General features: G+C 40.7%; 3 protein-coding genes and 1 non-coding gene across 6 annotated transcripts; all 4 read right to left on the bottom strand.

The window, feature by feature from the left end:
- Positions 1-81: 81 nt before the first annotated feature.
- On the bottom strand, positions 82-4,419 carry sb:cb1058 (uncharacterized protein LOC394209 homolog). Its single transcript, XM_044020246.1, has 3 exons — positions 4,335-4,419; positions 2,413-3,159; positions 82-1,100 (listed from the first exon to the last, which is right to left on the bottom strand). The coding sequence occupies exons 2-3, from the start codon at positions 3,112-3,114 to the stop codon at positions 951-953; spliced, it is 852 nt and encodes a 283-aa protein (XP_043876181.1). The 5' UTR covers positions 3,115-3,159; positions 4,335-4,419; the 3' UTR covers positions 82-950.
- Positions 4,420-7,331: 2,912 nt separating this feature from the next.
- b3gat3 (beta-1,3-glucuronyltransferase 3 (glucuronosyltransferase I)) lies at positions 7,332-12,421 on the bottom strand. Its single transcript, XM_044021469.1, has 8 exons — positions 12,103-12,421; positions 11,584-11,686; positions 10,722-10,902; positions 10,452-10,635; positions 10,190-10,351; positions 9,908-9,994; positions 9,222-9,425; positions 7,332-9,112 (listed from the first exon to the last, which is right to left on the bottom strand). Exons 2-8 carry the CDS (start codon positions 11,675-11,677, stop codon positions 9,014-9,016), a joined length of 1,011 nt encoding a protein of 336 aa, XP_043877404.1. The 5' UTR covers positions 11,678-11,686; positions 12,103-12,421; the 3' UTR covers positions 7,332-9,013.
- A 2,444-nt stretch (positions 12,422-14,865) lies between these two features.
- naa40 (N-alpha-acetyltransferase 40, NatD catalytic subunit) lies at positions 14,866-22,497 on the bottom strand. 3 transcript variants are annotated; one of them, XM_044021465.1, is made up of 9 exons: positions 22,327-22,497; positions 22,139-22,241; positions 20,026-20,121; positions 18,148-18,200; positions 17,870-17,965; positions 17,184-17,342; positions 17,021-17,104; positions 16,592-16,669; positions 14,866-15,989 (listed from the first exon to the last, which is right to left on the bottom strand). In XM_044021465.1, exons 2-9 carry the CDS (start codon positions 22,142-22,144, stop codon positions 15,842-15,844), a joined length of 720 nt encoding a protein of 239 aa, XP_043877400.1. In that variant the 5' UTR covers positions 22,145-22,241; positions 22,327-22,497; the 3' UTR covers positions 14,866-15,841. The 3 variants fall into 3 exon arrangements, with proteins under 3 accessions (XP_043877400.1, XP_043877401.1, XP_043877402.1); XM_044021466.1 differs by having other exon boundaries at positions 22,372-22,497; XM_044021467.1 differs by having other exon boundaries at positions 22,139-22,439.
- A 2,260-nt stretch (positions 22,498-24,757) lies between these two features.
- On the bottom strand, positions 24,758-24,839 carry trnal-aag. Its single transcript has one exon. It is a non-coding gene; the product is annotated as a tRNA-Leu (tRNA).
- Positions 24,840-25,656: the final 817 nt, after the last annotated feature.

Below are 25,656 nucleotides of genomic sequence, written 5' to 3'. Positions count from 1 at the left end.
AATAAGAAGTCATTAAAAAGATCACTTATTTTATGTGACCTACTAATTGCACAGCAGGAATAGCAGAAATTACAACAGGTGTATTGTAAACATGGTTGCTTTATTAAACAATGGCCATTAATACTTTACAAATACTGTTTGACATGTTGGTTGGTTTTTAAATCAGAATTTTATGAATGGATAAAAACCAAAAAAAAAAATTTCTCCATCATACACTGCTCCTTCAGGTTAAATAACCTTCACAGGAACACACTCATAGCTATGAGATCAAACACTGTGAGTCTCTACCTGACATCACATGTGTATTTCTGAGTGCACACATGGGGGTAGAGTTGGTGAAAACTTAAATTCTTACTCCAAAAATAATATTGAAATCGTTTTAATATGAGAGTCTAGACACAGACATTCTGTGTGCATGAGTGTGTTTGTCCACGTCTCATTAACCACAGTCGATTACTGATTAGCTGCGAGACAGCAGTAAATGGCAGTGATCACCTCACAGAAACGTGAATATCACCAGAACAAACGTCCACAATGTCCCATTGCCTTTGTTTACACATCAACACATCACTAGTTTCACTGTGCTAAACCAAAGGAGGTTTTAATAGTGAACTGGATTTAAGCTGAAATTAGACATAGAAGGAGGGAACCAGGTTTAGTTGAACTCCGTCATATAAAGGCTGCTTTTGAAAGTTCAAACCAGTCTCATAGACTTCAATGTAAAATCAACTTACTTAGCTCCCACAGCTCCTGTTTGTACATGAAAACACTGTTAAATCAAAAGGCAGCAAATCTAATGTCGAGTAATTAAGACTCAGGAAGTAACATAAATAATTAATGTTCACTGAGGCCGAATGCATAACACAAACACATATGTGGCTGTAAAAGTCCTCACAGATTCAACATAAATCATGATTTAAACAAAGCAAATATTAAAAAAGGGCCCGGTTCTACCGGAACTCGGCTAATACTAAGTTGTGCTGTTGCTTCTTCTTTAAAGAAGGGGAAGGCGGCGAGGAGGGAGTCACTGGTGTGAGCGTGACACTGTAGAGGTTGGTGATGAAAGCCTCCCAGCCACGACGCAAGGCTCGGTCCAAGGTCTGATGGAGGAAACAAGTGGGTGATGGTTAGCATCTACAGCTGAAGAAAAATTACTCTTTACTTTTCCTAAGAACAATAATTTGCTTTGAGGTTTCCTGGAAAGAATCAGTCTTGTACTTGAAGGTCCGGAGACTCTTTCACTGCACTTTGCACTGAATTCCTAGTTTCATTGAATTCCCTTGAAAGAGCTGTTTACATTTTAACTTGTGTAAATATTCACTCATCATTCATTTGTTATTGACAGAACCTTCAGTGCAGGTTGCTGCACGTGTCACTGGGTGGAGGCAGTGTAATAGACTTAAAAAAACAGTTGGTGTATTTGAAAGCTATTTAATGACCTGGAGATGCAAACCAGCATTAAAAAGTTTTAAAAAAGCTAAATATTTCAATTTTCATTATAATATGCAGGTATCCTAACTACACTCAAAAGACAAATGTAAGCAGTGGCTGTCCTCAGTCTTATATAACGTACCTAAAAGGGATATCTGATATTTGTAAAAAGTATCTTTATTACTTAAGTAAATGTCTTAAAGTAAATGACATTTACAAGTCATTTTCTGATATAAAATGTACTTAAGTTTTAGAAGTAAAAGTAGTGAGAAGCAAGGATTGAGCCATGGTAGCTCAGTGGTCAGGTGAGTTGTCTTCCAGCTGGAAGGTTGTGGGTTTAATTCTGGCCCTGTAAGTCTATGTGTGTCTATAAATAGAGACCATTACCTCCACTTTTTATTTTTAAATAAAAAATACAGATGAATGAATTTTGTACTTAAGCACAGTAACAAAGTATATGTACTTCATTACATTACACCACTGGTTGTGCTCTAATCAAGCAGGAGGTCAGACCATGAGCTGATTCGTTAACAGCACTGGAATGTTTTCATGATGTGGGTTTAGTAGGCGAGTCACCGCTGCCATGCTTCAAGACACATGAGGCACAGGAATGTCACCTCTGTGCACATGTTTCAATGAAAACAGAAAATCCATTTGATTTCCATCCCATTACTGGGTAATTAGGTCATTAGTAATTAGGTAATATGCTGGTGACATGGACCACTGACTGCTGTACCTTGACCCTTGAGGCAGTGTGTTCCTGAGGTAATGTTATGGTTTCCAGGGTGATTAATAGCCCAGTGTGTAGAGGATATAGCCAAAGAACTTTACCCTCTGTTCCACAACCTGTGACCACCAGATTATGTAACCTCCACAGGATTAACGTTTAACCAGGTGGGTGAAGCTTAACGTGGAATGTGCAAGTTAATATGAGTGTTTTTCACAACACGCTGGTCATTGTGTGTCTGTGTTTTCTCTCACCTTGCGGTAATTCCTCATCGTAGTCCTCTTCAGCATTGTCATTCCCTCCTCCTGCTCTCTCTCCATCCTCCTCTCCTCTTCTCCCTCTTCTTCTCTGTCCCTTTTCTTGTCCCTAATGAGGACTTGGTCATCCTTATCCTCCCGTACCTGAAAGTGAACAAGTGCAGGCTCCTTTCCTCTTCCCACCTTTTCATTTTCTTCCTCCATCCTCTTCAGTTTCTCCACCTCTACCTCAGTTATCACCGCGGTGGCCTCCAGTGGCTGGGGCTCAGCCGGACTCTCCATGCCTAGACCGGGTCTCTCATCCTGGGCTGAATCCTCCTCAAACTTCCAGTCCTTCTGTTTCCTCCTGGAGCTTCTCTTCCACTTGCTGCTGAGGCGGTTGGGTTTCCTGCTCAGGAGAGTCTCACCATCATCCTCAATCACCCCCTCATTGAAATCAAATGCCTCAGCCTCGTCCTTCTCATTCGCCCCAGAGCTGTGCACCACACCTGGGGCTGTGGTACTCACTCTCCTCTCTGTGTTACCATCTTCTATGCCATTCCCTCTGTCCTCTACATGATTTCCCTTCACCTCTTCTGCTCCTGTGGTGGTTTCAGGCTCATCCAGGCGACCGTAGAAGCCGCTGGATTTATCCAGAAACTTTGGAGCCCGAATTGAGCTTCTGGATGAGCTTTTCCTGGAATTCTTGCCGATTGCCATTTTCTTTAATTTGACTTCTCGTGCACCTTTTCTTCTTTGTTATCTCTGAAAGAGAAGTGATGTGATTAGTTTAATACCATTACATAACCCTGCTCTCACCCTCACCTTTTGGCTTTTCTGAGTTTAATCATTTCATCTCGGCGGTGAGGACATTCCATTTGACTCAAAGTTCAGGGAGGTTAAAAGGAGACCAAAGGATGATCAATCAAACACATGTGCGTGCAACTGTCTGCCTCATGGACGGTCTGCGGTGCATCGCAGCCACTATTGGTGTGTAAACGTGTGTGTGTGTGTGTGTGTGTGTCAGGGTTGTGATGCTGATATCTGGATGTCAAGGATGAGGACGTGCATGTACTTGAGCTGAAGATAAGGCACTTATCGAACTTATTGGATACTGAATGGCTGCCAAAAGCAACACCATCGTGATGACTATCTCTCAGTGCTAAAGTCTGCCTCACTCCTGTCTGTGTTAATGGGAAAGATGGGACAACATGTATGGTAAAGGTTTTAAGTGAAGGAGGCAGCAGCCTACTGATCAGAGGATGTTGGCATGTTTGCAGATAATACCGATACCGATATTGTGCATCCCTACTATAAACCCTTCTATAAATGTTTCTACATTTCACTATAAACCATTGCCAAGGTGACGCCTCTTTTGTTGTTGTAGCCTCCCTGAACTACCTTCTCTGTACACCATAGGGTCCATTTTTAAAAGCAAGACACAAGCAACAAGGAAAACTCCCAATAAATGATTATTTTTTTAACTTTCCAAGATGAGACACTCAAATATCTTTAGCTTTACATAAAGTTATGTTCACCGGCTGTGTGGTTTGTTAAGCACAAAGACGGGAAACAGGGAGACAAATGTCACCCGTAAGCATTTTAGATTTAACTTTGCTACACAGTAAAAAAAAAAAGTAGTATTATGGTGTGGATGTTGCAGGTGTCACTTCACATAAGGTGTGGAACAGATTATACAGTCGGGCTGAAGACGAATGTAACAAATCAAGAGAAAAAGGAAGGAATGCTGAGAATGTAGAGAAAGCAAATCAGCTTATTATTATTAATACATCAGTGAACAGGAACATTGCTGTAAGAAGGAAAAAGAAGAAAGTGAGAACTGGTTTCTCTTCCTTCATAAAGTAACTTCTTACACAACATAAGTGTAGTGAAGTGTAACAAGGAGAAACATGAAGATTTCTTAGATAATGAGGTCTTACCTGATGCTTTGCTGTTGTCTCCTATCCCGCTCTGTGTGTGTGTGTGTGTGTGAGTGTGTGTGAGAGAGAGTCTGAGTGAATGACTGCGAGCTGGGAGCTCAAGATACTCCCCTAACACACAACGTCACATGTCGACCCTGCCCAAACCTGCACTTCTGTCAACACCAGACGCACGCACACACACACACACACACACACACACACACACGGTGAACAACTCTCACTATCAATGACTTGGTCTTTGTTTCTTCTTCAGACTCGTTGTTTCTTACACACCTATTATTTGGGTACTAAAAATACACACCAACTTAAAGTTAACTGTGTGACTCCACACACATGTATACCGTAAAATATTTGACTATATGTTTGCGATAGTTGCATTACTGTACATTCACAGCAAATGACTGTTTTCTATGTGTCCTATATTTCAGTAGTTTACTGCATCATCACATAGTACAGTAATGTAAATTGACAGCAGGCAACTGTAACCTCCGTCACGCCATATATTACTGTAATTTAGCTGTATTTTCTCATATGAATTATTATTAAAGCAATAAATCACAGTTATAAAAAACTTCCACCAAGAACTATGGTATTGTATTGTAAACTATTACATTTAAAGCATTTAAAGCCTGCAAAAAATGAATTTTACAGTTTAAGTCTATGGAATCCTGGCAAAGAATTGACAGTGTACACACACAGACGTGTATACCCAAGAAGAATTTCCAAATTCCAATTGTACAACCAACAGCAAACAGTCTCCTCTCTGATATCAGCAGCTATCAGTCATTAACCATGAATGTCCATGTGGGTACCACCTTCAACACACAGACACACACACACACACACACAGGCCTTAGTCACTGTACATGTGGGAATCAGTTCAATTCATAAACACTCAAAAAAATATATATATGCAGAATTTACAGTTGACATGTATCACACTGACGTTGAATTAAGTTAATGTAAAAAAACACACACACATCAAAGTGTCCAGCTTCCCAAATCAAGAGAAACGTCATGTAACGCGAGTTCACGTTGGCTGCCACTGAAATGAGGTCAAATGGCTTCTACTCATATCCACTAATGCGTCTAAAAGATAACCCTTCACTGATAAATAGATACAGCCTAATGGAAAGTCAGTCAGTCATCATCTAACCGCTTTATCCTCCACCAGAGGGTCGCGGGGGGTGCTGTGCCAATCTCAGCTACATCGGGCGATAGGCGGGGTACACCCTGGACAGTTCGCCAGTCCATCGCAGGGCCACACACAGCTAGAGACAAACAACCACTCACTCTCACACTCACTCCTACGGTCAATTTAGAGTGTCCAATTTACCTAATCCCCACATTGCATGTTTTTGGACTGTGGGAGGAAGCCGGAGAACCCGGAGAGAACCCATGCACACATGCAAACTCCATGCAGAAAGGCCCTTGTTCCAACCGGGGCTCGAACCCGGGTCTTCTCGCTGCAAGGCGAGAGTGCTAACCACTACCCCACCGTGTGGCCCCTAATGGAAAGTATGCATGTATATAGATAAAAATGACTGGTCACCGAAGGGTATGTCAGTGTTTGGATATTAAACACTGTCTGGGTGGGACAGGGTGTGTGTGTGTGTGTCTTAATCCTACAGCATGCATGTGAGTGCATGTACAGGAAGGTAGGTGTGTGTGTGCGCGCAGTACATGTTGAAGAAAAAAGGCACTGCTGTCTCATGTATGTATGTGTGTGTGCACACTGTTATTGTGTGACTTCCATTCATTTGAACAGCCCTATGAAAAAAACACAACCAGTAAATATGAAAAACCCTAACCTTAACTTAACCACGACTTACAGCGGAGCCCTAAGCTCCTCAGATAAATAGGTTCTGACTCAATAGGACCAGGTTTTGGTCTGAATGGGGACTACTGGTTGTGAGAGGGTCAGTGTTTGGTCCTGAGGAGGTAAAGAAATGTGCACACAGACATATTATCCTATATGTTATGCATGAATGAAAGCATGACAGTGTAGATGATGACAGTTGCATGTGTACAGGTGACTGTATGTGAGTGAATCACTGACTTACACCCATTAATCAGCCCCCTGTGCACATTCATCTTTACAGAGGGAGTGTGTGTTGTGTGATGAGGTGAGCTCACCCCTCCCTGTCTGTCCATATATAGCCACAGAGCAGGTGACTTCCCTACAGAGAGGGTGTAACAGCTGCCAATCACCTGAGGCCTGTGAAAAAAGAAAACCTCAGCTGTGTTGAGGTTTGGAGAATCCCCACCTGTGTGGATAATCACCGATGACAGAACCGGACGCTGGGAGCAGGTTGCCATGGTCACTGACAAGTGTGGACAAGCTGTGCTCTTTGTAGTTACACGACAAGCACTGATTCAGACAATCAGGCAGAGAGAAATTAAGTCTGTTACATCCCATCCCACCTGCCTCGGGGTAATGAAATGTGTGACCTGACACAGTCAGACAGAGAACAGGTGTGCTGTCCTCTGGCTGAGGACACAGTCGAGACATAAATGAACATTTCAGACGATATCAGACTCTAAAATGTACTTTAAAAGAGTCCGAGACACACTTCAGTGTAAGAGTTAGACCTGCTCACATTTCATCTGCAGTGGCACAGAGAGGTCAATATTTGCTCTTGCGTATCATCCGCTATCACAGCTAATGCCAATTTTAAATCATGTCATAATTGAAATGATCTTTTTATAAGGGTAGGTGGAGGAAGCTTTTGTAATGTGAATGAAAAACCTGTAAAGCTTCGACAGTCTGAGCCAGATTCTGCTGCTTAGAACACACTACTGTTTGTTTTCTTCAGTTAGACAGATATCGTGATGTATCGCTACATGATCGTCATAATATATTGACTATTATTATTAAACCGGACAGTGTGTGTGGTGTGTTTACAGTATTATCACAAAGTACCTGTTTCCACTCAGTTTCACCCGCTCACACTCTTAAGGAAAGTTCAAAATCTGAAAACAGACAAAGACAAATCACTTGAACTTGTTTATTCTCAAGACCAGGGACAGACAGGATCACATAATACAATCTGAACAACATTACAGTAATAATAAATACATTATACACCAGTAGAGAAGTGACGTACGGCCACTAAATATACATAAGCAGGCACCAGCTGTTTTTACAGTATCATACAACAGTCAATGAGTAGCAATTCATTTTTATTTTTTAAAATCATGACAGATAATCAAGGGCTCACAGAACAGTTTAATTTATATTTAAAGCTTTGCTTTTCAAATATAGTCTTGAAATACTGCGAGGCCATTAAAGGCTAATTCAAGTGTTTTTCCTCTGTGTAAATATAACACGGACAGCATGTTTTCTGTTCCCTTATTGCATGAAGTATTCATGTAAGCATCGGCGGTGCTGTCCTAAAATGGACTCCGCGACCGGTATGAACCCAAAAAGCATCACGGAATGTGCACACACACACACACACGCACACATACACGTCTGTGTTTACGCTGAAACCATGTTCAAACGCACGGCTATGCTATGAAACTATTACATGACACAACAGCGGTAACACTGACGCTGCACTGGGTGTGGGATCGTTGCCCTGTCTGCATTGCGGCATCGTGTTTGTAACAGGTGTATGAGAGCATCAGAAAGAAAACAAGGCAGTGACTAATTACTCGGGATTTGTTCCTTGTTTTGTTTGTGCAGCTGCTGTTTTTGTTATGCAAATTGTTTACAACGAAAAACAAAAAAGCACCTTGGTGCGATTATACTTTTTCCATGCTTCTGATTGTGTAATGTGGTGACACTAGAATCTAAATGGCTGAATATGGACTTTACAGATACTCATCTCATAACAGTAGAGGCCATGCATGAAGGAAGTGCTCCATGGTAACTCTGACAAGATGAAGCTGAGACCTGAGCAGATACAAGCAGCAGGAGCAGCAGGAGGAGCAGCAGGAGCAGCAGGAGCTCAAGTATGATATGGTGTCACATGCAATACTTCAGAATTTCCTTTTTTCACTATATGTACAACTATATCCAAGACTGTAATGACACGGCCTATTCCTCCTATTTAAAAAGGTACAATGTGTAAAATTTAGAAACATTTATTGGTGAAGTTGCAGCTGAATATTCCTCACGTCACAAGTGTGTTGGAGAACTTATGTAGCCTTCAGTTAGCTTGTCCACTGTGGGCTACTGCAAATCATGATGTCCTCTCTAAACCTGACCTGGCTTCTGATATAAAAAAATAAAAAATAAAAGGCTCATTATTCTGGGGAACTTGAATGAAAGAACTTGAAGTGGAACCTAACATTTTACACACTGAACCTTTAAGCAGACTGGTGGTACAGCTGCATAGCTCTGCAAGAAAAAATGTACAACTGCTGCCCCCATCAGGCAACTATTTGAACTTGTTCTCTGTACTGCTAAAACAACAAAAAACCTTATATATATAAATATATGTATATGTACACAAGCATCGTCAGTACAGTTACAACACACACTCAGTATGTACACAGACTCACACATTTACTACATGACAGAAAAAAAAATCTATTTAGATGTCAGATATTTTTGTTTTACAGAATGCACAAGGTAAAGTTGCATAATATGCAGCATTTAACAGCAGAATATGATTTTCAATACATGTGGTGTGTGTCTGTGTGTGTGTGTGTGTGTGTGTGTGTATTCCTCAGACCTCCACAGCAGGGTCTGAACCAATTCCCTGAGCCTGTAGAGCTTCCTCTCTCTTCATTTTCGGCTTCTCCGTCCTTGTGTGCCACACCAGCACCTGCAAAACATAAATACACATTTTGATGGATACATGATTGAATACTAACTGTTGCGAGGAAATGAATACACAGTTTTTTTGGAACTTTAACAAATTTGATGACTAATACTTTTGAGCAATTGTCTGCTTTGGGCTCCAGTTCGTCCATGGTAACCAATCCCTGAAGAAGGCTGCTTTCTAAGAAGCCCATGGGTGCCTCTCCATCAAAACACGCCTCTGGATTGGCCATGACCAGTTTGAGGGACACGGCAAATCCGGCCATGTCCATCGGGAAAGGACGACTAGGACGCCAGCCGGTGTGGAAGCGAACCACCTGAGAAGAAGCAAACCAAAGCCACGCATACTGTAGGTCACCATCAAATGTACACTTTGACTTGATTGATCATTTTTAGATGCCAATACCACAACCTTGAATATCCCCACATGTTTGGCATATTTTAAATAAATGACTAAATTGTGCCGATGCATTTCAAGCCACGTCGACAACAAGCATCACAAAAACATATTTCTCCAATGGTACAACAGATATTTCGCCCCCATACAGAAAGTAACACACAGCCCACTACATGATTCATAAAATTTAAATCTTAGTAGTGGACCCTAAGATTTTTTGTAAAGCAATTACTCGTCGCTCGTCCTCAACCGCAGTGCACTTGTTCAAAAACTCACAGAATTGCTTTTGCTTTGAGTAATTTGGCCAATTGACTACCATTTTTCTAAAATAAAGCAAAACAAAACAAAATTCCTTCAGTCCCACAGTTAAAAAACCAGAACGAAAAAAAACCCAGCACCAACCTTTCCTCCTTCAACCACCGGCTTCTCGTATTTCATCCCTCCAACCAGCCCCACAGGCCACACAGACACTCGCTGGGTACTCCTCATCTGAGATGAAAAGACATTTAATACACACAAGTAAATAAATAACTCGTCAGCCGTGTCACTGATGAGGTTTCTTAGGAGTCTAATGTATTTTGTCATTTGTGTTCTTACATTGGTTTGTGAAGTACTTAAAATTAAACTATTAGACCACCACACAAAGCTATTTGCATAGTAAACCTCGACATATGCAACACTCACCTCTTCAAATACTTGCAAGCTGTATGTGTTATCATCGTCAGCAAAGTAAATCACCCCCTCCTGGGTGTCTCCACCTGGCTGAGCCCTTCTGTCCTCTCTGAGCCACCGTAGACCCTCATTCCTCTGTTCGACTCCACGAGGCTTCAGCCAGTTGGGATCACCCTGACGTGGAGAGTGAGCAGTGTGTCTGATTCTAACCTAAAACAATAATATAGACAGAGTGACCTTTGTTTCCATAAACAGCTTCCTTGTCTGTACCCACCTCCTGCAGTTTGCGGTCCTTGGCCGTGGGCATGTGTAAGTGTGTGTAGGTCAGGCCGCTCTTCACCAGGAGGTCAGTCACCAGAGGTGTTTTATGAGGCGAGTCTTCCACCACAATCCAGTGGAGCTGAGGAACATGGAGAAATGTCTGGGACAAACGGGTCAGCTCTGCCTTCTGCACCAGCCTGGACAACAGAAACCAGAGGGAGGGTGAGCTTGTGAGTGAAGGGGATGTGGAATAATAGAGACTGGGTAAATTAGGTAAGCTAACCTTGCATAAGTCGGGGTGATGACAAAGATTGTCGGCGGAGAGAGCTTGGCGGCCTGTTTTAGGGGTTGTTTAGTAGCTTCAGACTTCCTCATCTGTTCCTGAAGACGGTGCAGCTCCCCCCGGAGCCGGGATATGGTACGGTCTTTGGGCAAGTCATGTTCTGTGCAGTCACAGCGTTGACCTACAAAGCACCAGGGGCAAAAAAACAGACAAAGACAGAGGTGGGTATAGAAGCAGAGCAGCTTATTTGACAGCATTTTATAAATTTTAAATCTATACAAAGGATTATTTTTATAATGGATTAATCTGTTGAATATCTTCTCAATTAATTGAGTAATCGCTCGGTCTTCAAAATGTCAGAAAATGTTGATCAGAGTTTTTCAAACCTGGAAATTATGTTCTAAAATGTATGTCCACAAACCAAAGTTATTCAGGTTTAATAATTTATTTGTTATACGGTGCAAGAAACCAGAAAATATTCTCATTTAAGAAGCTGAAAAATCAGAAAACCTGATTTAACTCTTTAAAAAAAAACTTGACTGACGATTCATTTAGCAATCTACTACTTACAGATTAATCGAGTAATTGTCTCAGCCCTACTGGATCATAGGAATGATGTATTGTGATTTCAAAATCACTGTCACCAACAGCTGATGAGGTAGTTTCCTGACAATGCTTACGATTCAGGAATTAAGGGGAATGTGACTTGCATTGCTGAGTGATTCTCCATGAAAATTTAAGATATTTTAGATTAACCCTCAACACTGAAACCCACTAAATTCTAGACAAACCCCTCCCCTCTGTCACACTGACCTGATGTGTCATGTCATGGTTTGTAAACTGCCCACAGCTGACCACTCACCAAGCTGCATCAGTGCATAGATGAGGCCCAGGAGCGAGACCATGAAGTAGAGCACAAACACAGTCTTTAGCTTCAGCTTCATCCTTGTTGCCATGGTGATCAGCTGAAAGAATGGCAAGAAAACATGTAAAACATAACCAGTCAAATGATATCAATGATTCATCCATATACACTAGAGTATTTCAACATAGTGTATGTTGCGTTACGCGCTGAACACCCTTGATCTGTACACCGGATGTTTCAGTGTTTGTTTTAAAGAGCCTTAACAGAGTTGGTCATCATCACTTGGCTAACTAGCAAAGAGGTATAGCATTCCCGCTGAGCTCTATTAAACCAACATTTTCTACCAGACTCTAAAATGATTAAAGCTGGTTTGGTGGGTGAGTTTTTGAGGGCCAATCCCGAGAAGGTCGGCTGACGTGAATATGCTCTGAAGTTGATGACAAACCAGTGCATGCTAAATTAGCCGAGCAATGTGTTTACAAATCAAAATAGCGGCAGTCGTTTGCATGCACTCACCGGGAGCGAGGAGTGAGATTAAACGTTCATGTCATGGTGGACAGATGTAAACAAAGGCACCTCAGTGTTTCACAGAATCCATTCATCCGTGTGAGCTACGACATTTTCCTCAACAAATCTAACAGCTTCCGGCTTCCGGCTTCGGTGCAACACGGTAAGGCGTCCCTCCATCAAATACGAAAGCAATCGCCAAAAGTTCCACAAAAAAATAAATAGTGTAGTGTAATACATTTGTTTTTACTGGGGAACTCCCGAGACCGGGCTAAAACAAACCATTTACTTTCGTTAAAATATTATGCATCACGTATACAATATAAAATAGAGGGTCAGCCATTCAAAGGAAAAAAACACGAACTTAAAACGGTTGCATTATGGTTGTGATTTTCACATTTTTTCGGTTTTGAGAATCAGACGGTTTTAATTTTTTATTTCCATTCTAAAAAAAAGGAAAAGAATGAGCCTATGTATACATTCCTCTTTAAATAAAACTCAATCACATCAGTAAAAATGAAAGGGCATCTCTGGAAAAGTCAAACAACTTTCCTTTATTTGTAACATACAAATAAAACACTGACAAGGCAGAATGACTTAGTTTTCCCTTTCATTATTGTTAATGGACAGGACTTGAACACTCACTCTTAAACCTGGAGGTTTTTTTTTTTTTTCACATGTTTAAAAAAGTGTGTGTGTGTGTGTGTGTGTGTGTTACCAGTAAAAGGCCAAGAAATGAAAATGAATATGGATTAACTGCTTATATATATATTTATATACAAGAGAAAACAGAAGGATCTCTGATTTATGAAGGTATGTCACCATTTACTAAAATAACATACTCACCAACTTAAGAACAAGTTTGGCTCACATAAGTGAGCCTCTTTTTGTAACACAGCCCATCCATGTGGATTGAATGCAACCACTGAGCACTTAACTACGTGAGCTCAATCCTTATTTCACATTTGCTTTCAAGACATTTCCCATCGCCAAGGCATAGTCTCTTTTACTGTATCGTAACATAAACCAAAATCACTCCCTGGATTATAGGACCATCCCTTTCTTTGTGTTAAAAGAAAAACCTAGATTCAGTTTTACGCAAAGTAATTTGTGATTGGTCGGACCCGGGGTCAGAGCTGCAGCCAATTCAATCCAGCAAACGCCAAAACTGACAACATGGCTGCTCAGTAATACAGATGAGGTTTGATTATATTTGATTAACCTGAGAGAAAGAGAGAGTCAGTCAGTTGATAAAATACCACTATGTACAACCTTTTTACTGTAATTTATGCAGTACAAAAATGAACTACAGTACATATCAGAAGGCTGTCTAAAACTAAAACAAGCAATATGTTGTTTCATTTTTGTTGTTTATGGTTTAAGTTCAAACAAGCATGATATAACATTACATTGTGTACAGATGCTGGATTTTCCTTGTTTTTTTTCTTTATACGAATTTTGTCTCCACCAAGTCTGGAAAGGAGTAGAAAGCTTCACCTCAGCTAGCACAGATCATTTCAGCATTAATGGAGTGCTAAGAACTTGACAAAATGTGCCTACTTTCTATTTCTGGCTCTTTTTTGACCAGGCGATGATCTGTAAGAAATCTCAACCTGAACCTTAGCGATAAGAGGCGTTTTCAAAAACATTTCAAAGCGTACCTAGTTAAGGCCCTCTCCTATACAGTAGTGTAAAGAAGAAAAACATCTTCCACCTCCTCCTCCAGCCGGCACACAAAATCTGTGCAAATTGACTACAGTCCTGGAATTTAAGAGTGTTGTTTTTCGTTTTGTTTTTATACATGGGGCTTCTAAATGCAGCTGACTAGCACTTGCAATTGTCCAAAAATACCCTGAAGGTTGTGTAAACCGATATGGAACAAAAAAGGTTGAAGTGGTTACAGCAGCCTTTTTAGTTTGACTAGTAGAGCAATGTCTAAAATCCTCAGCGGAACTCCTACCTGCATCTCACATTACCGTTTCAATTTCATGCAAGCCCTGCCACCTTCACATACTTCTAACATACACAAATGTTCATGGAACTTTTGGATGAAATATCAAGGCTCATAGAACCACAAGGACTTTAGATAAAAGCTCCAACAAAGCAGCTGCAACTCAAAAGCTGAATCACAGCTGTGTCATCGATTCGTTTTGTTCATTTTTAAATCTTGTCATGCAAACTAACGAGCACGGACTGAGAAAACATGTCACGACTGAGGTAAAGAGGAGTAACAACCATGATGATGCCAGTCAGTGATCTGTCATTTCTTCCATCATCAATCGACTCATCCATTCATCTGTGATCATTCCTCCACAGCAAAAGCATTCACCAGCTTCGAATGGTCATAGAATAGTGGCGGCCTCTACCAATCATTGTTTTCATTCATGCTAATGAACGTATATAAGAAGGGATGGAAGGTTTGATTTAGCCATTTTAAATACACCCAAAGTAGCATCAGCATTGATTTGTTCATCATTAGTACCTCTCGGAGACTAAACGAACAAAGAGGCAAGTAGTAGAAATGCAACTGTACAACGGTGACTAAAGATGAGCTCAACCTAAATGAGTTTGCCGTCATCTATTAGTACTTTTATAAGATGAAGGGAGAACGCAGTGGCACGATGAAGCGTGTGGAAAAGTGGCTTCACGTTCTCCGGTTGAAAAAGGCTTTTGTCTGATTGAAAAAGGGTGTGAAGGTGTGAAAGTGTGAAAATACAGTAGAAAAACAGAAAAGGGTTTCATGTCATGTACCTCCAATTAGGAAATATGAGAGTGGGTTAAAGCAAAGTTTACTTTCTGTGTTGGACGCAGATTTACAGCAACAGACAATGAGAAATAAGGTATTTTTTAAACTCAAGTCACTGGAAGAAAAAGTCCTCATGATGAAAACCTTGAATGTCTTGTTTCATAAGTTACAAAAGAATAAAAGCAGGGGAGACACTAATATAGTTATCACCTGAACAGAGAAGTGGGCGACTGCTAATAATGTACTGTAATCATGTAACAGTAGTTTCACTGACAAACATGGTTCAAAAACAGTGCAGCTGCGGCAGTGCTTTTGTTTTAAAAAAATAAGTAACAAGCCATGTGTGCATATTAACCTGTGTTAAAAATATTGCAGGGCTTCTGACGCCGTTTAGGGGAAATGAACTTGATCTAATCCCGGGATTCCTGATTCAGTGAAACAAGCAAACAGTCTCAGTGCGAGATCCCAGGGAAACTTTACAAAGTCCGATTTTCCCTCAGTGACAATATCGTGGATTGAGCATCACTTATCAACTTCATTTACTACTTTCGACCAAGCAGCAGTGCAGAATGATTTGATACAGTAAAGCACATTAGGAGATGAGAGTGAGGTGGAATGAGGTCGACTGTGGTGGTAAATGAAATCAGTAAAAGGCTTTTTCTTGACTGGAAACTACTAATAATCATTAAGAATGAGAAAAAGATAGTTTGTACATGGAACCAAGACGTAGGAAACAACAAACAGGAGCCATGTGTGAAAGCTCACACTGCATACTGCTTTTGTGGCAGGAATACAATAAAGACGCACAAATCTCAAACCCTATGTTAAACAGCTGTAGCCAGGTATTCCATGCTCCATTCATTCATACTCCATTAACAGCCACAGAGACCGTCGGTTAAACTCGTTACTGTTTGTAGAATCAGCAGGCAGCTCAAGCTTTCACACACAGCCACGAAAGTTGCTTGCTTTTTAACCAATCTTAAAGGTGTAACTGAAGTCGATTCAGTGGCAGCAGCCCCCGCAGTGCCCGCCCCCGTGGGTGTGGCCCGCCGACGCCTCGCCGTGTTTGGTCCGCCGGCTCAGGATCTCATAAGAGCAGTCGTCGCCGCAACAGCCGGACATGCTCGGTGAGGTTTCATCAATCTCAAACCTAAAAAAGTGTGATGAGAAGGATATGAAGATCATGTACGTACTCACAGCTACTTTCTGACTCTTAAACCTCTTACAACTCCAATTAACCAGCTAAAAGGGGTCATTATTAACACCATAGCCATTGCAGGTGGTTGTTCTGTCCTGTGTTTGACTCCCACCCAGTCTCACCCGTTTTGTCACCGCAGAGTCATTTGACCCAGGAGTGAATCCCAATAAAATATTAAAATATCTATTCTACTTGTATCTATTCTGATTACATTAACAACACAACCATACTGCCAACATTTGTCTCTGAGTTCAGTTTTTCCAGTCATTGACATGCAAACAAAGTACATTTCTCTCAACAATGATCTTATCAAGTTATTATTTTATGAGTCAACTGCTCCGTATCACATATTTCATTCACAATTTTCAACACTCTTGTGTTGGTGGCTCCGTCACACTCTGTCTCCCCGTGATGACTTATTTACAGGCCGCTAATAAGACTCCTAGTAGATATTTGTCCTGTCTTGTCTCACACTGTTCAGTGATTAATAAAGTGATATAAAAGATAAGCATTTTTTTAACATTAAACCAGTCTTGTAGAGTCTGTATACTCACTGTAAAGCATCTCTGAAGAACTGATAAGCCCCATGGTTGTGTTTAAAAACTGTCAGCATCACTTTCTTCATCTGTGTACTGAACAGGAAGAGCAGAAAAACAAACACCATTTACCTTCATTTTCACATGACCCAAGTATTTTCCTTGTGTGTCCTGTGGGCTTTTCATGTCACAATTATTATATACATTGCTTCTTTACAAACAGTTTCATTAGATGTGGTGTGTGAATATCCTCCTTTTTCTTTAGTACATATTTTCAATCCTATATTGCCTACATCCCACTAATCCAAAATGTAAACAAACACGCTAAATTTTCCATTCTGACATGAGCTTCCGAGGTCAAAGACAAAAAAATGCTTAAAATATATACAAATGTCAGCTTAATTTCCCACAGGCCCAGACTGATTTAATAATAGCTGCAGTTTTTACCTGTTGGCAATAAGCTGTAGTATCTGGATGAGGAACTTGCCGAGTCCTTTCCTCCGCACTCTGCTCTCCAACTGCACCTCATAGCTGACAAGCAAGACGATGGTTTAAAACAAGAGGTGAAACTTAAAATGGCTGTGCCCTGACTCTCTGATTGGCACCTTACCAATATAAAACCTCCTCCCCGCACTCCACGTCAAAACGGAAGTGAGAGAAGGCCACTGGAGCGGAGTCACCATCACGGGCAAGCAGGTACCATGCCCTCTCGTCGTTCATCTCCTCCCTCTTTTCCCTCTCCTTCCACCCCCACTCGCTCTGCTCATACCTACAGCACAAAAAGAAAAGGTTGACACAAATGCAACATCGACATGTTTATCCATCAAACAAAATGTAATAAATCACATAGTTAATTTAAACATCAGTGTATATATATATATATATAACAACAAACAAAGAAAAATGTCCTGCTCCAGCTGGGCAATAAAGTTCTATACTATTCTGAATGGAACACACTGAAGTTTCAAATGGCCATGTGCCTTTTGCTAAACTGAAAATGATGATGAGCTGTAGTCATCTCTCTGTCCCATTTCAAATATGTCTGGATTGCTTCTGCTCTCTTTCGTCCAACTCCAGTTTGAGCTCATTCACACTCATTGAAAATCACTCATCTACATCTTACCCTGCTCCTGTTCTTGTCTGATGTCACTCCATAATTCTGCTGAGAACCAAGATTTTCTGGCTCGTCTGCATTTCTGCCCAGCTCTAATCTACCGTGCAAATCTCTGCGAGTGTGTCTTTTTGTTCCTGAACTACACCTCTAAATGAGACAAGGGGACAGGACAGGTTTCTTACAGTGTCTGCATGTTGGCTCTGGTGAGTTCAAAGGCCCATTCCACAGACAGTGGGTTGAGGGTGGTCACTCTTTTACACTCTATCTGTAGGTTCAGCCTGAAAGAGAAGACTACAGGGTCAGTAACGCCACAAATGTGTGAAAAAATGTGTTCCAAGTGGGAGAAAGACAGAGAGAAATCCCACCAGCAGATTAACTGCCCCCATGTGGCAGATCTAACAATTATGCATTTCATGAAATACTGAATAAGTCCTTTGTACGCTAACAAAGCAATGCATACCCATTTCTGTCGTATTTCTTGAAAGCTGGGAAGGCAGTCAGTGGATCATCCAGCTGTGAGACATAGAAACAAAATTAGCCTGAAATCACCATGTCTTGATACATTGAATTCTATAAAATGACTCGTATGACCTCATCTGTCTCGCACAGGCAGCAAAATAACATAACTATCAATTAGTCAACCATGATAATACGTATCCAACCAAATTCAGAATTAATAATCTAGATTACTGTGTTTCTCAAATAAGGAGACACTGGACCCCAACGCACAATTCAGCAACCATTCCCCCTGTTATTCTGCAATTTGTTTTTTAATTCTTCACATTTGACATGCTTGTGGTATCTGTGACAAGTTATATTTAATCAAAAATAAACAAACTTTATACCACTTCCAACGAGAAAAGCACACACGTCGTTGGATGATATTGTTAATAAGTAACAATGTTAAGTTTATTTAAATAAATGCAAACACAGTTAAAATTTGAAATATGACAACTGCCTCACTGCTATGCATTGTACGAAATTCGCATTTTGAATTGCAGTTTGTTGAAAATTCTGTGCAATATACAATTATAATTGTACAGGATTGTAAAGTCCAGTCCAAAGTATACAGTATACAAAGTATGACACCGTTTTCCCCACAAACAGCAGGTGGAGAAGCACAAACAGAATATGATAAAAATGAGTTTAGTTTAAATATAAAGCGCTGATAACATATATCCATGCGGTCGATCGAGTATTTGACTTTCCAATGTCAAAAGCCCTTAACACTTTCAATACAACCTCTTGCTTAGTGTTTGAGCTCTGGGCCTGTGCGCTCAGGCCAAATGATTTGGGGAACTATCCAATCAGGATTTTTCTGACAGATATTGCATCATCAATACATTAACAACTCTATATCCTATTGCAAGGATGACAACTTTGAAGATATGCACCGTGTCCAACATTTTTTTGATTTGCTCATCAGCTAAAACGTTCAAAATAGAATTAAATAGCACATTTTTTGATTTGAAAATGATTTTACTGGTCGGCACTGATTCGTGGTTTTGTTCAGTGGAACATAACCGGATCAGGATCCTGACTGTTTTTGTACGAGATGAATGCACCACTTATTCATTTGAAACAACAATCCCATGTGAAAAAAAATGTTACTCTTGGCAACAGCATAATAAACCCAACCATATGACACAGAGAATTTCTTGTTGCAGTCCTCCTCTGTTAGTACTTCAAAAGAGCAGAGGGGCGGGAGGGAGAACAGCATGAAACATCAAGTGCCCCATTTTGAGCCAAAATGACACAGAAACCATTACAGCCAGGCAGACCTGCTCAGAGGAAGTGTGACTGAGGAAGCATCAAGTTTAAGGGCTCAGTTTTCCGCCAACGCTCGAGCACAGTTTACTAACCGAGCGGCAGTAGCTGTGTCTTCTGTTAGACAGGCCGGATTTATTATTGCTTATTAATTATGCATAGAGAAACATATGGCACTGTGTTCTTCTTTTCCTGTCATGTGCGTATCAGTTGGAGTAATTAGGGCAGCGTGGGCACAGTGGCAACAGAGAATATTTTAATTCTGAAAAGAGGTGGGTGCTTAAAAGTGAGACATTTGAAAACACAGATAGCATTTTTTTTTTTTTTAAAAATCAGCTGTCACAACTACACAGCCAGGTTAATTATTTTTCCGTTTGCCCTTGGTGAGCCATTAAAATCCAATACTGTCTTCCTTGGGCTATAACCTACCACCCCAGGAAATGTCATCAAAATAATTATTTAGTTTTTTTTTACACTATTCACAATCAAACAGACAAACCTGACCAAAAACACAACCTCCAAGGCAGAGGTAAAAGGTCTGTAATGCTGATGATAGCTGCTTCCACGTTACCTTATTGGCTGCGTCCACCTTAGCACAGACAGCGTCCATAGCTGCCCTCTCCTCCTGACGCCGGGCTTTCTTCTCCTTTGCTCTGTTGGACTTCCTCTGAAGAAAGACAAGAGAAAGACAATAACACATGAAAATAAAAATAATCTTGTCTGTACTTCATAATCCTCACAAAAAACATGTTAGAAGCCCAAGAGAGACAAAGCCCTGACTTTTCTATCATTTAATTTACTTAGAATATTTCATTTTAATCCTCAAGTCTACATTTAATCCATTCCTATTGCAGAACAAAAAGTATTCCTGGCTCTGCATTATACCATTTTATATTATATCTTAAGTTGAATCACACACAAACCAGTTATAAAAGTGTGTGAAGAGCAAATCTGTCAATTAACAAGACATTATCCTGCATAAACAGCTCAACCCAAGAGACATGTCTAAATTTTAGCATAGGTTCTATTGCATTGTATGCACTTATCTAGCTGTAGTGGGTGGTTGATGCAATTTATGGTGCAATGGGGAAGAATCACATTTTTATAGCGATATGGGTGAGTTAGAAATACAGACACAAGTTGCAACTGGATTTAGCAGCTTTCATTTTATATTGTGTACACTTTGAAATATAAATGAGAAATAATATGCTGTTTCTGTGTGTGCAGAGTGCAGACCTCATTTTATCACACACACACACACACACAATTACCAACCCAACAAGTTATACACACATACTACCACATCTAAAATAAAGACATAGAAAACACTATCTACAATATTATATAAATTCAAATATATTCACAACACAAATGCCTCTCTTCAAAATGTCTTTTTGTCGACACATCGCTGTCCTTCCTCATGAAATATGATAAATGATATGCCAGGGCAAATATGAATATTTTAATAAATGAACTAAAGGTGCTCAAAATTAAACATTCCCTGCCAGTTACACTCACCGGGAGTTACTACTTGATGTTTACAGCAGGATAATGGAGGAGAAAGGTACGTTAAAAAGATCCATGTTCAATATATAGACTTTATGCACTTTGTTCTCCATGTTGTAAATAAATAAAACTCACACTTTCAACTTTTCAGGGATGCTTTGATCCTTCAATAAGACAGATATCATGATGTATCACCATATCACTGATTGCAATATATTGATCATTGTATTACGATATTATTGGTATTGTAGACTGTGCATCACATATGGACGAGTAGTTGTGGATTGTTGTTGACAGAAAATGGGGCATTTGAGTTTGTCATCCAAAAAAATGTGATGGAAACTTTTTTAGATAAATTGAAAATAATCACAAGTAAAATGCATTTGCAAGCTTTGGGGAAACCCCATCTGTTCACAACACGTTAATGAAATTATGAGAAACATGTTTTCAGTGCAGAAATGCCAGACTGGTGCATCAGGAACAAACAATGGCAGGAGACAGACATGGAGGAATTAGCTGGATTCCTTCATTAGATCCAGACCTGAGCAGGAGAGGTAACATGGGAAGGAATGCACAGAAAAACCAAGTGTAGCTAGGAGCACTAGGTTTGTACCAAGCACAGAGAGGCTGCAGTCTGAGCCGGGACTGAGCAAACACGTGGACTGCTTTATCACGAGTGAAAGTGGAGGATAAACTCCAAGACCGGGAAACAGACTACGACTAAAGGCCTGGTTGGTGCAATAATCACCAGAGTGTATTAAAACCAGGTGGGCTGACACGGCGCACTCAAATGTACACACATGCACGTTAGCATTAACAGCTAACCAAGCACTCGTCATTGTTAAAGCACACCAAAAGGAGCTAACGGGGTTAGCACGCTAAAAAATGTCGCACCGGGGGATTTCAGTGTGTACACGAGTCAGGACAGTGCGCTAATAACGCTGGAAATGCCTAATAAAGCATCATGCGAGCTAATGCTAATGTCTGCTGTTGCTACACAGGCGGCTAAATGGCTAACCAACACCTAGAGCAACATCAATCCACCATGGTCTCTCTCCATTTCCCCTCTCTCTCTCTCTCTCTTTCTCGCTTTCTTTCTCATCACACTGGCCCCAAATCACCCACCGTTCATTCCACCACTGTCGCAACGAGACATGAGCCAAACAGAGACAACTCACCCCCATTTTGCCGCTGTGTCTTATCGCTCCCCTCAGGAGAAACACGCCTCTATTGTCCCTGTGCTGCTGCTGCCACTGCCGAGTTATGAGTATCGTATCGTGACTACGGGCACAGAGAAATGGTCTACATTAATATGACAATGATAGATAGTGTGCTACTGACGATGTTGGTGGGCACAAATACCAACCAATGTGACTGTGACAAGAGCAGCAACGGCGGCTTAAGCGCAAACCTGATAAAACAATCAATGGAAATGGCCACTGTTTTATTTCTCTGTAAGTCTGATTGGCGCCAAGGGCGCGAGGCTGCATTTATCACCGCTCCTGCTCTGCCCTTTTCTTTGCTCCGCTCTGAGTCCGCCGAATCCAACTGTGCTACGTTCATGTGTTCACTCTGAGCTCGGACTTCTGCGAACCGCCTCTGTCCTGGAGGGGAGACTTGAATGACTTTCACTTTAACACAAACGTCTTCAACATTCTTTATTGTCATGTACTCACAACAATGCAACATTATTACCAGTCATGGCATCCGTTGAACTCAGTGTCACCTCCGCTTTGCAAAGTAGCATCAAGTAGAAATGCTGTGAATAAAGTGAAAAAAAGAAAGTATGTACAAAGAAGAATAAGATATTTAGAAATAGGTCCCACAGGAAAAAAAATACAGTGCAAAAAAAAGTAACATTCAGTGTCGTAATGTAATAAAGTATAAATACTTTTACACTGTACTCATGTACACAAATCAGATATCCGTACTTTACTTTGTTATTTGTATTTCTAGCAACTTTTACTTTTACTCCACTACATTCCCCCTAACTGTCTTTATTACTCGTTACTACCAAATCAAATCTGAAGAAGAAGAGTTTTCCTATTCTTTACACTACAGTTTTGCCATTCACCCACTCACACTGGAACATGGGGCTGACTTGATCAAGGACACGTGTAGACTAGCAGGGCTAGGAATTGAAAACACAACCTTCCAGTTGACAGACAACTCGCCCTACCACTGAGCTCAGTGGTACCTTACTCTAAAACTTGAGTACATTTTATATCAGAAAGTTACCTTTGATATGTCAGTAAAGTAAATGTTGTATACGTTAAGACTTTTACTTGAAACTTTTAGTTACTTCATACAAGACTGGTAAGATAGTAACATTGTAGGTAAGTAGAACTAGCTCTTCTCCAAAATTCTCTGTGAAATCTTTCATAATATACTGTATACACAGATAATTAGTCGAAGGAACTACAAGAGTTTAAGAATGGATGTATGGTGAGGGCCAGGCTTGTTAATCATCTTATGTATGCTGATGATTTCATTGTTATGTCTCCATATCATGCTTGTTCAGAGCAGTGTTTCTCAAACCTGGGCCTGGGGACCCACTGGCTGGGATGTTTTAGAGGTTTCCTTGCGCCAACACACCTGATTCAAATAAATGGTCCGTTATCAGGCTTCTGCAGAGCTTGATGACAAGCTGACCATGCGAATCAGGTATGTTGGAGCAGGGACTGGTGGAACTGGTGGTCCGTGAGCGACCCCTAGTGGTCCACGAGATGACAAGCGCGTAACATATCGTGTTTTAAAATTTTGTTTTTGACATTTTGTCTGGGCCCCACAACTTTTTCAGGGTTAAGACTTTGTTTTAAGGTTAGCATTAGGCACTTACTTGTTGGTTGGTTATGGTAAGGGTTTAGGTTAGGGAATGCATTACATCTATGAGTGTCCTCACTAAAAGATAAAAACAAGTTTGTGTGTATGTGTGTGTTCACCGTCTACCTGACTTATTTACTCCACTTTGTTTTTTCTGATCAACTATTGTTTCCACTATTGTTTGTCAGTCAGTCAGTCATCATCTAACCGCTTTATCCTCCACCAGAGGGTCGCGGGGGGTGCTGTGCCAATCTCAGCTACATCGGGCGATAGGCGGGGTACACCCTGGACAGTTCGCCAGTCCATCGCAGGGCCACACACAACTAGAGACAAACAACCATTCACTCTCACACTCACTCCTACGGTCAATTTAGAGTGTTCAATTCACCTAATCCCCACATTGCATGTTTTTGGACTGTGGGAGGAAGCCGGAGAACCCGGCGAGAACCCACGCACACACGGGGAGAACATGCAAACTCCATGCAGAAAGGCCCTTGTTCCAACCGGGGCTCGAACCCGGGTCTTCTCGCTGCAAGGCGAGAGTGCTAACCACTTCACCACCGTGTGGCCCACTATTGTTTGTTGTCATCATTATTATTATTAATATTTAACCCAGTCTGTTGCCTTATTTCTACATCGTTTCATGTGTAAGTAGGGTAAATAAAAATCCTCCACATGACGTTAACCAAGTTCGATCCCACCCCTGGCTGATTGTACTTAATTCCATTGTAAGTCGCTTTGGATAAAAGCGTCTGCTAAATGACATGTAATGTAATGTAATGTAACCTTAAGTATAGACATAATTCTCTGCTCTGTGCACAGTGACAGTAAACATATCTCCTCATGACTGCACACAGAAAGTAACATCAGCACAATGTATCAATGTATACCACATTGGTAATAGTCACTCGACTACATTAACTTGTTATACAGAAGGTAGATATTCACATTTGAGATCCCCAGAAAAGTGAGTCTGGCAGCGGTGGGATTCGAACCCACGCCTCCGAAGAGACTGGAGCCTTAATCCAGCGCCTTAGACCGCTCGGCCACGCTACCACGTTTTCCTGCCACTTGAAGACTAGTCTCAATGTTCCGACAGTACGTGAAAGCACCACCGGTTTAGCGCGAGTTGGGTTTCCTTGTTTGGACAATGAGGAAACAGCCTATATCTAGGTTGTTACGAATTGACCTCTGACCTCTGATAGCAAGAATACAGTGCAGTTATTACTATCATATGATCACTGAGCGCACATTCACACGTTATATTAATCATGCCACAATAACATCAGGTTTGTTCTTTATCATCTTATTTCAATAAAAGTTATTTTGGATAAGCTTTATATAAAGTTATATAAAGATAAAGATGACATACATGTGCATAATATAACATTCAGGACTACTACTATTTTACTATTACACCTTATACTATTTTAAAGAGATCAGTAATTTCCTATAGCATACATGTTGTAATGAATGATTCATGTGTCTGTCTCTGTCTCCACATGACATCTAGCAGCTGTTGGACTGTACAACAAACACTGTTCTCAGTAGACCGCACATAACCAGGCTCCTCATTCATTCCTCCCTTCCACGTGCAATATACTGTTTACGTAAGTGCAATACACTCATTCGTATACAATTTCCCATGTTCAAACCTTGTCTATTTATACTGTAAATATCAAGACCATACTGTGTATATTCTGCAAAAGTCAACAATGTACATTTTTTTTATAGTCTTAGTGTTTATATCTTTAAATATTGTACATTTTCAGTAATGCGTGTTTATTATTTATTCTCTTTATATTGACTGTCTCTGCTGCTGTTACATTGTAAATTTCTCTTAAATGCACTGTTCATCACTGGAATACCTGAA

The sequence above is a fragment of the Solea senegalensis genome, linkage group LG3, assembly GCF_019176455.1.
Source record: "Solea senegalensis isolate Sse05_10M linkage group LG3, IFAPA_SoseM_1, whole genome shotgun sequence".
Lineage (NCBI taxonomy): Eukaryota > Metazoa > Chordata > Actinopteri > Pleuronectiformes > Soleidae > Solea > Solea senegalensis.
This window is presented reverse-complemented; position numbering and strand designations above follow the sequence as displayed.